Raw genomic sequence first — 13,068 nt, forward strand, 5'->3', positions numbered from 1 at the left:
ATGTCTTGTAGATGAGTAGCCAGCCTAGGCTACCGCTCAAATCTTGCTCTAATAGGCCTACATGTTTCTCCTTTGCATGGTGTTCTGTAGCAAGTTTAGTTTTTTGGTTATTCATTGTCAAGCTCATCCAAAAAGTTATACCAACAGTCTAGCATGGTGGTGTGATGGTTTGGGGATGCTTTGATGTCTCAGGACCTGGACAACTTGCCTTAATAGAAGGAACCATGAATTCTGCTCTGTATCAGAGAATTCTACAGGAGAATGTCAGGCCATCCGTCTGTGAGCTGAAGCGCAGCTGAGTCATGTGGCAAGGTAATGATTCTGTGTATCACTCTGTCCCAAATGACACACTATTCCCTATTTTAGTGCATTACTTTTGACCACAGCCATCGTTCTCTGGTCAAAAGTAGTGCACTATATAGAGAATTGGGTGCCATTGGGGAATGATCCAAAACACACAATCAAGTCTACATGAAAATGGCCAAAAAGTAACACATTTGAAGTTTTGGAATGGCCTAGTCAAAGCCCAGACCTAATCCCAATTGGCAGGACTTGAAACGAGCAGTTCATGCTTGGAAAACCCCAGAAATGTCGCTGAGTTAAAGCACTTCTACATGGAAGAGTGGGCCAAAATTCCTCCACAGCGATGTGAGACTGATCAACAAATACAGGAAGTGTTTGGTTGGAGTCATTTCAGTTAAAAGGCTGGCCAACCAGTTAGTGTAGGAGACAATTACTTTTCCCACACGGGGACATTGGGTGTTTGTTTGTGAAATATGTATGTGATTGTTGTGTTACTTGTAACAGTCAGTATACAAAAAAAATATGCAAAAGTAGAGAAAGGGGGCAGATACTTATGTAAATAAGTGTTGCCACCTTACTTTCATGCACGACTCAAAGCAAATCTACTACTTTTATTGTTCATAAAATACCGTCAAATACGAAACATGTTGTGATATGATCCTACTCTTCCACATAGATTTTTCTATTGTGTTATTGACTACGTTTGTTTATGAGTAACTCTGTGTTGTTGTCTGTGTCGAACTGCTTCATCTTGGCCAGGTCTCAGTTGTAAATGAGAACTTGTTCTCAACTGGACTACCTGGTTAAATAAAAGGTGAAATACAAAAAACATTAAATGATATCTTGGTCATATTGTCCAGCCCCACATCCCGAGGTTCTCTTGGAGAGTATTTATTTATTACAAACATTACTCAGTTAGATTTTTAGATCACATTGAAAAACACTTTAAATTCACAAGAGCTGTGACATAGAACATGAGGTAAAACACCAGTAAACTGTAGAGAAACACACACTGGGTATAAAACACGTATACAAAAGCCATGTTTAGACAGGCAGTCAGAAGTGACTCACATCAGTTTTTTTTGGCATATCTGATACAGATCTGATCTCTGAGAAACTGATTGTAAAAGATTTCATAGCTTGTTTCATAGTAATTGAACCTCAACTCGCACGTGCCCATGCACGCACACTCACACTAAAAATCTCAAAATAATCCACAGTAAAAGATCCCTGAGGTTATTCATGACGCTGCTCAGTGCTTTAAATTATACTGTCTGTTAATCCTGTCGGACCAAACATCTAAGATCTCACTCCAGGTTCCCCTGCGTCAGGGGATAAACATGATAATGAACCTACATTTATAGTCTCTTCAGTCTGTCCAGCAGCTTGCTAGAGGTGGGCAACTCCAGTCCTCAAGGGCCTGATTGACGTCACACTTTTTCGCCAACCTTAGCAAACGCTAATTAATCAAATTGCATTCTAAACTGAAGATCATGATTAGGGCGGCAGCATAGTGTAGTGGTGGCAGGTAGCCTAGTGGTTAGAGCGTTGGACTAGTAACCGGAAGGTTGCAAGATCGAATCCCTGAGCTGACAAGGTAAAAATCTGTCGTTCTGCCCCTGAACAAGGCAGTTAACCCACTGTTCCTAGGCCGTCATTGTACATAAGAATTTGTTCTTAACTGTCTTGCCTAGTTAAAGCAAATACATTTGGTGATTATTGGAGTCAGGTGTGTTAGCTGGGGCAAAACTGACACCAATCAGGCCCTGGAGGACTGGAAGTACCTGTTCTAGTACATTCCAAAAACAGATGGTCTACTTTGGGCAAATTCTCAATGCGAACCTCAGTGAAGACCAACTGTGTCCCGCAGAGCAAAATACCCCTGCCCTAGGTACAGATCTAGGATCAGCTTTCCCTCCAATCCTAACCAGGGGAGTTTGCTCTGGCCAAGGTGAGCCCATCCTGGGCAGAGTCATTACAGGAGTGCACCTGGGTCTGGTGGAAGCTCCAGAGATGAAGCAGGTCTGTGGGTAGCAGCTTGTGGAGGACCATGATACTGTGGTAGTGACAAGATAATGGTCTTAGGGTTGCAAAATACTTATAACTTTCCCCAAATTCCCTGGTTTTCCAAAAAATCCTGGTTGTAGGATTCTTGGATTTTCTTCTTATTCTCTCATAATGCCAGGAATCTTCTAACCAGGATTCCTTATACAGTACCGGGAATTTTGGAACTCTAAAAGTACTGCTGTATGCAAAATAGACATTGTACATTACACGCTGGACATAATACATAGATTGCACGTGACCTATGTCATATACAGTACCAGTCAAAAGTTCAGTTACTACATGATTCCATTTGTTATTTCATAGTTTGTCTTCACTATTATTCTACAATGCATAAAATAGTAAAAATAAAGAAAAACCCTTGAATGAGTAGGTGTCCAAACTTTTGACTGGTACTGTATATTGTACACATCCCGTACAGCCAGAAACATAACACACTGGTCCTTACACATTCTGGCGCGCCTGACAGAGCTCAGCTACTTGTTGCCGTTTAGGTGTTTGATAGACATGGAAATGAAAGAGTACTTTTACCTGTTGAGGTAGTGACAGGGGTGGCGGGAGGGAGAGTACTCCACAGGCATGAAGCCAGGATGGTGTCTGGCTGGTAGGTTAGCTGCCTGGGGGGGGGGGGTGGGGGTTAGAGCATTGGACTATTAACCGAGATGTTGCAAGATCAAATCCCCGATCAAATCTGTCATTCTGCCCCTGAACAAGGCAGTTAGCCTAGGAACAGTGGGTTGTCATTGTGAAATAAGAATTTGTTAACTGACTTGCCTAGTTAAATAAAAGATAACAATTAAAATGATTGGCTCAAGGAATGACTGCGTCTACCTGTATATTTCTAAATGACCAAATATTATTGAAATAACATTTTGCATGCGATGGTGAGCAGTATAAAACTCATCCAATCAACCAATGAACTCACCTGTGCGACCATGCCGACGTAAGCATCGTCGATGGGGAAGAGAGGCACCCTGGTGGAGGCGTGGAGGAGGAGAGAGAGGGCATCTCTGGAGAGGAGGTAGCCCCCGCCCCCAGCGTAGGGGGGGTAGGGGCCAGAGTACAAGGAGTAGGGGACGTAGTACTTGTTCCACCATATACGCACAGGGTAGGTTTCCACAAAGATACGTCCCATGTATAGAGGCTGGGGAGACCCTGCCCCTCTCTCTCTCCCTGCCCCTCCCTCTGTTCCTCTCTCTCTCCCTGCCCCTCCCTCTGTTCCTCTCTCTCTCCCTGCCCCTCGCTCTGCCCCTCTCTCTCTCCCTGCCCCTCGCTCTCTCCCTGCCCCTCGCTCTGTTCCTCGCTCTCTCCCTGCCCCTCGCTCTGTTCCTCGCTCTCTCCCTGCCCCTCCCTCTGTTCCTCGCTCTCTCCCTGCCCCTCCCTCTGTTCCTCGCTCTCTCCCTGCCCCTGGTCCTATCACTCTCTTCATCTCAGTCCCCCTCTTCATCCCTCTCCCTCCCCTTATCAATGTCTCTTCCCCTATCTCCATCTCTCCCTCTTCTCCTCTCCTCATCCCTCTCTCCCTGTTCTGTAGGAACCCCACCACTCTCTCCACATCCACGTAAACATCATCGTCCCCCTTTAGAATATAGAGAACGGTTGTAGAACACTCCTGGTGGAACCAGTTCCAGAACAGAACCTCTTTCAGAGTCACATTGTAAAATGATTCTCTGAACCCCCACTGGAGGATGTCCCCGTATCTCTCACTCTCCTCCCCCACCTCCGGGTCGCCCCCTTCCTCCCCCCTGTCTCTCCCCAGGCCCAGTAGAAACACCCTCCTCACCCCCTGGCCTCTCCACTCCCTCTCACCGCCCCAGGTGGCTCGTATGGCAGCCCGACGGTCAGAGTTGGCAGGGTGGGACTTGATTGCTAGGAGCAGAAGGATGGGGCTGGCTTCAAGGTCGTGGTTGGAGCCAGGGTAGAGGGACCAGGGGTTGGGTCTGGGGTGAATGGGTCCAGGATTGAGTTTGGCGTTGGGGGGGTGGAGGAGGCAGCAGCGAGGCCGTCTGAGGAGGGGGTAGGAGCGGACATGTCTGAAATGGAGGAAGACCTGGTGCAGCGCATTGGGGCTCTGGGGACCCATCAGAGAGCTGAAGAAGCAGAAAAAGAAGCAGAAATTATCAGGAAGTCATGATTTACATTATATCTGTCTGACAGTGTGTCGTATCACCCACCTGTAGAGTAGCAGCAGAGCCAGGGAGGAGGAAAGAGACAGGACAACCAGTCTGGAGACACCAGACCTGGGGAACAGTATCCTAACACAGCCTAGAGGGATGGAGGGAAAGGGGAATGGATTGTGGGACACAGGGATAGATTGAGGCACACACACACACACACACACACACACACACACACGTATGTGGACACCCCTTTCAAATGAATGGATTTGGCTATTTCGGCCACACCCGTTGCTGACAAGTGTATAAAATTGAGCACACAGCCATGCAATCTTCATAGGCCATTCTACTGACAGTGTTTGTCTCACTGAAGAGCTCCGTGACTTTCCATGTGGCACCGTCATAGGACGCCACCTTTCCAACAAGAAGGTTCGTCAAATTTCTGCCCTGCTGCCCCGGTCAACTGTAAGTGCTGTTATTGTGAAGTGGAAACGTCTTGGAGCAACAACGACTCAGCCGCATAGTGGTAGGCCATACAAGCTCACAGAACAGGACCGCTGAAACATGTAAAAAAAAATCATCTGTCCTCGGTTGCAACACTCACTACCGAGTTCCCAACTGCCTCTGGAAGCAACGCCACGAGCATCATGAAATGGAATGTCAGTTTAGTTCCTGAAATGGATTTGACCCCAACCCTAGGTGAGTCCAGTGAGATATCATACATTTGTGACCAGTTTCAGGAAACTAGGTGTATGTCACAAGTCATGACTTCACAGGAGAGCCATTTGAACGTTATTTTTTATTTTTTTATCAAAATGTTTTTTTTTTTTGGGGCAGAAATGCCGTCTGGAACATTTTGAACTTTCATGTGCCATAATAACAAACTTGTTTGCCACCTGTAAATACAAATTAAGTTGTTAAATTACGAGCCTAGTTTAAGTTAATGCTTACTGTTAGTTAGCTAGCTGACAGTAGATGGCTGGCTTGCTACCTAGCATTAGGTGTATTTTCTGTGTGTAGTGATATCTCAGAATGACATTTTGCATTGCTAGCTATAGCTTAATGTTAGCTAGCTAACTAGCTAACATTGAACCTATTTGGTTAACTTAAGCTAGCTATGACAATTGGTATGTATTTGCTAGTACTCTATGAATTGGGATTTATGGTTCAATGTTTAGCTAGCTGTTTAGGACTGGTTGTCCTGTCTGTTTAAACATGTAGCTGTTAGCTAGCTAACTGTTTAGGACTGGTTGTCCTGTCTCTGTTTAAACATGTAGCTGTTAGCTAGCTGTTTAGGACTGGTTGTCCTGTCACTGTTTAAACATGTAGCTGTTAGCTAGCTGTTTAGGACTGGTTGTCCTGTCTCTGTTTAAACATGTAGCTGTTAGCTAGCTAGCTAGCTGTTTAGGACTGGTTGTCCTGTCTGTTTAAACATGGTGCTGTTAGTTAGCTAGCTGTTTAGGACTGGTTGTCCTGTCTGTTTAAACATGGTGCTGTTAGTTAGCTAGCTGTTTAGGACTGGTTGTCCTGTCTCTGTTTAAACATGTAGCTGTTAGCTAGCTAGCTGTTTAGGACTGGTTGTCCTGTCTGTTTAAACATGACGACCCATCAAGTTAGCCAGGTGCTGATGGTGATTATGGCCATCTATTGTATAATAATGTGTCTTTCAGCATCAGTAGAACACGCCTGACTCCCCTCCACCGGTCAGACAATGCCTCCCATCTAAAAGAGAGCTGGCCCAAGCAAGCAAAGGTTCCACCTGAAGCATGAGGACTTGCAGCGAGTGGTGAACTTCATCAACAACTACGCAGAGGATAATGCACTAGTGTTACCAGGACGCCGCACAGGACACAAACACTTTGGTGGAAAGCTGCTGCCATCCCATGTGACAAAAGCAGCAGTGTGGCGTCTCTACAAGGAATCGATGACAACACTTGGTATGTAAAGCATAAACAACACATTTTGATTATTTAATTGACCTCCAACATGATTAGCACTACTTGGCACTATTTTTATTGATGTCACAGTATTTCTGTATTTTCTAGAGGTATATGTAGTCAGGCTGCCCCACATATCAAGCACTAAGCCCAGGACAGAGGAACAACAATCAGGTCTTCAGATCTGCCAGTCTGCCAGAAACTGTTAAGTCAGCCGAGCTGAAGAAACAAGAGTAGCATCTACTACTTGTTCAGAGTGAGCGGTCTGTCTACCAGAAGATGGTCGCTGACTGCAGGACGACCTGTCAAGACCTGTAGTTGTCCCTGAAGGCTCTACTGAACCAGCAAGCAAAGACATCAGGATGCATTACAGCTTTGATTTTGCTCAACAAGTAAGCAACATGTCCTCCTTTATACTGATTAAGGACATAGATAGATATACACTCAACAAACACATATATATGGGAGGCAGGAAAATGCCTTTCACAGCGCTGTTAAAGACAGACTGACAAGGGTGAGACAATTCACTTTATCTTAATGTTCTTTTGTTGTTTGCAGGTGCACCATACTTCTGACTCTATGCAGCCAGGTCCATCTACTATCCTTCTGACCCTATGCAGCCAGGTCCATCTACTATCCTTCTGACCCTATGCAGCCAGGTCCATCTACTATCCTTCTGACCCTATGCAGCCAGGTCCATCTACTATCCTTCTGACCCTATGCAGCCAGGTCCATCTACTATCCTTGTTACTCTATGCAGCCAGGTCCATCTATCCTTCTGACCCTATGCAGCCAGGTCCATCTACTATCCTTCTGACCCTATGTAGCCAGGTCCATCTACTATCCTTCTGACCCTATGCAGCCAGGTCCATCTACTATCCTTGTTACTCTATGCAGCCAGGTCCATCTACTATCCTTCTGACTCTATGCAGCCAGGTCCATCTACTATCCTTCTGACTCTATGCAGCCAGGTCCATCTACTATCCTTGTTACTCTATGCAGCCAGGTCCATCTACTATCCTTGTTACTCTATGCAGCCAGGTCCATCTACTATCCTTCTGACTCTATGCAGCCAGGTCCATCTACTATCCTTCTGACTCTATGCAGCCAGGTCCATCTACTATCCTTGTTACTCTATGTAGCCAGGTCCATCTGCTATCCTTCTGACCCTATGCAGCCAGGTCCATCTACTATCCTTCTGACCCTATGCAGCCAGGTCCATCTACTATCCTTCTGACTCTATGCAGCCAGGTCCATCTACTATCCTTGTTACTCTATGCAGCCAGGTCCATCTACTATCCTTCTGACCCTATGCAGCCAGGTCCATCTACTATCCTTCTGACCCTATGCAGCCAGGTCCATCTACTATCCTTCTGACTCTATGCAGCCAGGTCCATCTACTATCCTTCTGACTCTATGCAGCCAGGTCCATCTACTATCCTTGTTACTCTATGCAGCCAGGTCCATCTACTATCCTTGTTACTCTATGCAGCCAGGTCCATCTACTATCCTTGTTACTCTATGCAGCCAGGTCCAATCTACTTTTTATCTCCTCACAAGTGTGTCTTGTTTGGTGTCTGCTGTGAAGGAATACTACAAGTCAACTCCTTGATAGATGAAGGCATGTCATCCAGCAAAGGCAGCAGTGCAGTCATCAACTACATGCATTTCTTCACCAACTACGGAGTTGGGGAAACACGTATGGACCTGAATAGTGATAACTGCGGTGGCCAAAACAAGAACAGGTTTGTGCTCTGGTATTGTGCCTGGAGGACCATGTACACGCTCCACCACAGTCTGGTCCTTCACTTCCTGATCACAGGCCAAAGTTTTCCCCCCGACCGGTGCTTTGGCCTCAAGCAGTGCTTCAGAAAGACCAGAGTGAACACTGTCTGAGACTGCTGGTGTTGTGAAGAACAGCACTGTGACAAGGTTCAACATCCCACAGATGGTGGACTGGAGGATGGTACGGTGCTGGTGGAACGCTATGGCTGGCAACAACACCTGACTCTGTACTTCAGGCCGCTGCCACAGTTCAAGCAGTACCAGCACTTCAGGTGAAAATCATTTTCATTGCATTGTATGAGGTTATTCTTCTTATCTAAAAACTTGGGAGGTGAATTGATGTTGTGCAAGGTTTTAATATCTTCTATTTTTTTTGCTATTTCCTGTTTTACAGCTTCGATGCTTTGGAGCCTTGTGTTGTCGCCAAGGAGCGTTGGGACTCAGTCGGGACCAGGTTTCAGCTGCTGCGCAACACTGACATCCTTCCTCCCATAGATGGTCTGCCATGTACAAGCCTCACCTGGACTGGACACAGCTAGACAAACGTATGTTTGAGAAGATCAGAGAGTTTTGCGACAGAGGCTATTGGACATCACATGCCCTGCACCAAAGTCAAGGGCAGGACGGAAACAGTCTCTCCGAATATAGATTCTTGTTCATGCGTGGTTCAGAAGGACCAGCCATCAGCAGTATCTGCATCGCCTCTATTCAAATGACTCTCTCCGAACACGCACACCATATGTTGCTGCTACAATTTTTATTAAATCCTGCTGCTTAGACATTTTACCCCTGATTGTATGCATATAACTACCTCATCCATCACTGATATTGTTCTTGCACATACTCTATATTTTATTTTGATACTTTCTATTCACCTGGAATTTTTCCATATTGTAGGCTACTACTTTTAGTCTTAATCTTTACTACACTACTCAATGTTTAGCACATTACCTCACATGTGAATACTTAAATGGATAGGTAGGACTGGTTTAAGAGGGAACAATGCTGAATGGGTGTAGACAAGAGAGCTCTGCAGTAGGTACCAAATAATTCAAAAGCCATTTTCTCAAAGGTTGAGGTTACAAGTTTATCAACTTTCGAAGCAGAATTACTTTCCCATTGTTCCAAAAAAAATAAAAAAATAAAAATAAAAATGCAGTGTATGATATACCATTTTGTAGCTCTGTGTCTCTGCTTTTATCCAATGTAAAAAAAAATCTATAAAAAGTGTTGCTAAGACCGAATCAAGGTGTTCGGTCACATGTTAATGTAAAGTGGTTGTTTTGGAAACAACAGTAGTTGTAATATAATGGTGGCATCGAAGACACTACTAGCGCGCGACAATATCGCTCAACAACGCAGCGTTTCGATACTCCAAACGGAAAGAAGAGAGAGGTCCTTACTTTCGCGGAAGTGCAACGTTTCTTCAGCAAATCGGTCGTCACAGCATAATAGTCATAAACCGCACCTATTTCTAAATGTCTCTTTGTTTAAAATGTGATTTTTAAACCTAACCACACTGCTTACCTTATGCCTAACCTTAAACTAAAAGCAAAAACAAAGTTCATTCATTTGTAGGATGTAGCTTACTTTGACTTTGACTGTGCTATCTAGTGGAAACATCATTCATACATTCTCTTTTAGCAACATTACAAGTAGGACGAAACAAGTAATGCTATGTCGTTGTATCATGGTGCTAAACAGAAATGTTGAAATAAGCTAATTGAATCGCACTTACCCTTGGTTATCATCGTGCGTCTATTTGGCGTGTCAAATGTCAACACTATTCCACAGCAACGTCGTTTGAACTCAACCAAAGAAGTGAATGATTGGCATACTTCCTCTAAAAATCACTTTCCGCATAAGCTTTACACGGCTTAATACTGGCCTTATTTCAGTTCAAAACGAAAGTCGGGGAGGCGCATCTATGACAGCCGAAAGCGCGAGGCTGATGTGGTTTTCCAACAGCAAGGCTCAGTGCAACATGGCAGTGGTGCCATTGTTTATAAAACTGTCTTTGTAATGTCGAAATAAACATACCTCTATCTCCCATATCACACACTCACAAACTCAGCAAAAAAAGAAAGGTCCCTTTTCAGGACCCTGTCTTTCAAACATAATTAGTTAAAAATCCAAATCACCACAGATCTTCATTGTAAAGGGTTTAAACACTGTTTCCCATGCTTGTTCAATGAACCATAAACAATTAATGAACATGCACCTGTGGGGCGTCATTAAGACACTAACAGCTTACAGACGGTAGGCAATTAAGGTCACAGTTATGAAAACGTAGGACACTAAAGAGGCCTTTCTACTGACTGAAAAATATCAAAAGAAAGATGCCCAGGGTCCATGCTCATCTGCGTGAACGTGCCTTAGGCATGCTGCAAGGACGTATGAGGAATAGATGTGGCCAGGGCAATAAATTGCAATGTCCGTACTGTGAGACACCTAAGACAGCGCTACAGGGAGACAGGACGGACAGCTGATCGTACTCGCAGTGGCAGACCACGTGTAACAACACCTGCACAGGATCGGTACATCCGAACATCACACCCGTAGGACAGGTACAGGATGGCAACAACAACTGCCCGAGTTACACCAGGAACGCACAATCCCTCCATCAGTGCTCAGACTGTCCGCAATAGGCTGAGAGAGGCTGGACTGAGGGCTTCTAGGCCTGTTGTAAGGCAGGTCCTCACCAGACATCACCGGCAACAACGTCACCTATGGGCACAAACCCACCGTCGCTGGACCAGACAGGACTGGCAAAAAGTGCTCTTCACTGATGAGTAGCGGTTTTGTCTCACCAGGGGTGATGGTCGGATTCGCGTTTATCATCTAAGGAATGAGCGTTACACCGAGGCCTGTACTCCTGAGCGGGATCGATTTGGAGGTGGAGGGTCCGTCATGGTCTGGGGCGGTGTGTCACAGCATCATCGGACTGAGCTTGTTGTCATCGCAGGCAATCTCAACGCTGTGCATTACAGGGAAGACATCCTCCTCCCTCATGTGGTACCCTTCCTGCAGGCTCATCCTGACATGACCCTCCAGCATGACAATGCCAGCAGACATACTGCTCGTTCTGTGCGTGATTTCCTGCAAGACAGACTTACATAACCTGATGGATTTGTTGTTCAGTAGTGTGGTGGGAACCCCCGACCATATCAGGAGCAGAAGGCTGAGGCAGAATGTGGCCAGGCACCAGTCCCACTTCAGGTTGGTCACATTTGATCTGGTCATGGGTCAAAATACTATCCCTTGTCTGTCCTGGAATTCCCATAACAGCCATTGATGTAATCAGCGCTGTGCTGTCAACTCTACGTTGTTTTTCTACAGCTGGAGGAGTCCTCTGACCAAAAGACATGGGGGAGATGTGGTACCCTTCCTGCAGGTACTTCAAACATGTCAGGGAACCGTTTTTATATGGGACACCATACGAAGGGATGACGACTCACATGTACCACCAGACAAAACGCTGGTAGGTACAGTATCTGTATCGGCTGTGAATGAAGACTCACATGTACCACCAGACAAAACGCTGGTAGGTACAGTATCTGTATCGGCTGTGAATGAAGACTCACATGTACCACCAGACAAAACGCTGGTAGGTACAGTATCTGTATCGGCTGTGAATGAAGACTCACATGTACCACCAGACAAAATGCTGGTAGGTACAGTATCTGTATCGGCTGTGAATGAATGGGCTGTTGGAAATCAGCACCACGTTCAGCAGGACACAATGTTGGCCAACGTTCAGATAGAAATGCATGATGTATTCAATTCGAATTGACCCCATCCCATATTTTTTTATTTTTTTATAAAAAAAATGGAAACTTTGGAAAGAAATAGCTAATCTTTGCTTTGTTTCGATGTCATTGAAATTAAATATATATATTTTTTCAATTATAGAATTGGAATTTCATTTTACTTCCTGCACTGCCAGTAGCCTAGAGGTTACTGTTTTCTACAATCTCTTCCACATTAAAAGTGGTACTTGAGGAACACTCAGTGAAACCATCAACTCATGTACCTCATCTTCAGACCAAGTCTGCAAAACTACAAGCACATTATCTGCTTTACACTCAGTTTGCAATTGTAAAACACATTTCTTATTAAACACTGTTCTCTACATTAGATGCATCATTCAAAAGTAACAGATCTTGTGTTTCGTTTGGAAAAAAAACTGCCATTCAAAATGCCACACTCATTTACCGATTACCTACACCCAGTGCTGACGTGTGAAAACACTTATAGCTAATTTCTTCACTTAGAAATCAGAGCTTGAGCACTATAAATAGGCTTCAGGTTGGCTTTCTTGGTTTGGACAACAATGGAGGCCAATTTTGGAGAGTTAGAGGAAAAGGAGTGAGAGGAAGAGGGGGACGAAGACGAGGAGGAGGCCTGTGGTGAGGAGGGGGCATGCCACGGCTGGATAGGCCACTCCAGACGCTACTTCCCCCGCTGTTTAGCCAGAGAGAACATCGCTTGTGATGTTGATGAGGTGCTGTGGCCAGACCCAAATAGGAGACAGGATGCACCCTCATTGTCTTTATAGTAACAAGCCTATTTGTTTATCTTCTACTGTATTTGTTTTGTCTGTTACTGTTTATCCTGAAATCTGGATGAAAATACAATGTTTTGAGAATATTTTTTCCCCCTTGTATTTCTGTTTATAGTGTAAATATATACTGAATATGTATACATACTGTATATATTTGTGCACATACATGTACGTGTGAGTGCTATGACAAACTGACGTGGACTCCACACTGAACATGCAAAAGACACAAGATAGTGTTTTACATTTATCACATCCGTGTGTAATTGGCGTGAATAAGAGCTAAACATTTGATGGTGTG

The 13,068-nt window shown here is 44.8% G+C and overlaps 1 protein-coding gene across 1 annotated transcript; it reads right to left on the reverse strand.

Moving 5' to 3' along the window:
* Positions 1-1,153: 1,153 nt before the first annotated feature.
* On the reverse strand, positions 1,154-10,343 carry LOC106578060 (N-acetyllactosaminide beta-1,3-N-acetylglucosaminyltransferase 3). Its single transcript, XM_014156628.3, has 5 exons — positions 9,945-10,343; positions 4,542-4,632; positions 3,293-4,457; positions 2,899-2,984; positions 1,154-2,359 (listed from the first exon to the last, which is right to left on the reverse strand). Exons 1-5 carry the CDS (start codon positions 9,955-9,957, stop codon positions 2,227-2,229), a joined length of 1,488 nt encoding a protein of 495 aa, XP_014012103.3. The 5' UTR covers positions 9,958-10,343; the 3' UTR covers positions 1,154-2,226.
* Between the last annotated feature and the right edge of the window lie 2,725 nt (positions 10,344-13,068).

Source organism: Salmo salar, chromosome 18, assembly GCF_965601325.2.
Source record: "Salmo salar chromosome 18, fSalSal1, whole genome shotgun sequence".
NCBI lineage: Eukaryota > Metazoa > Chordata > Actinopteri > Salmoniformes > Salmonidae > Salmo > Salmo salar.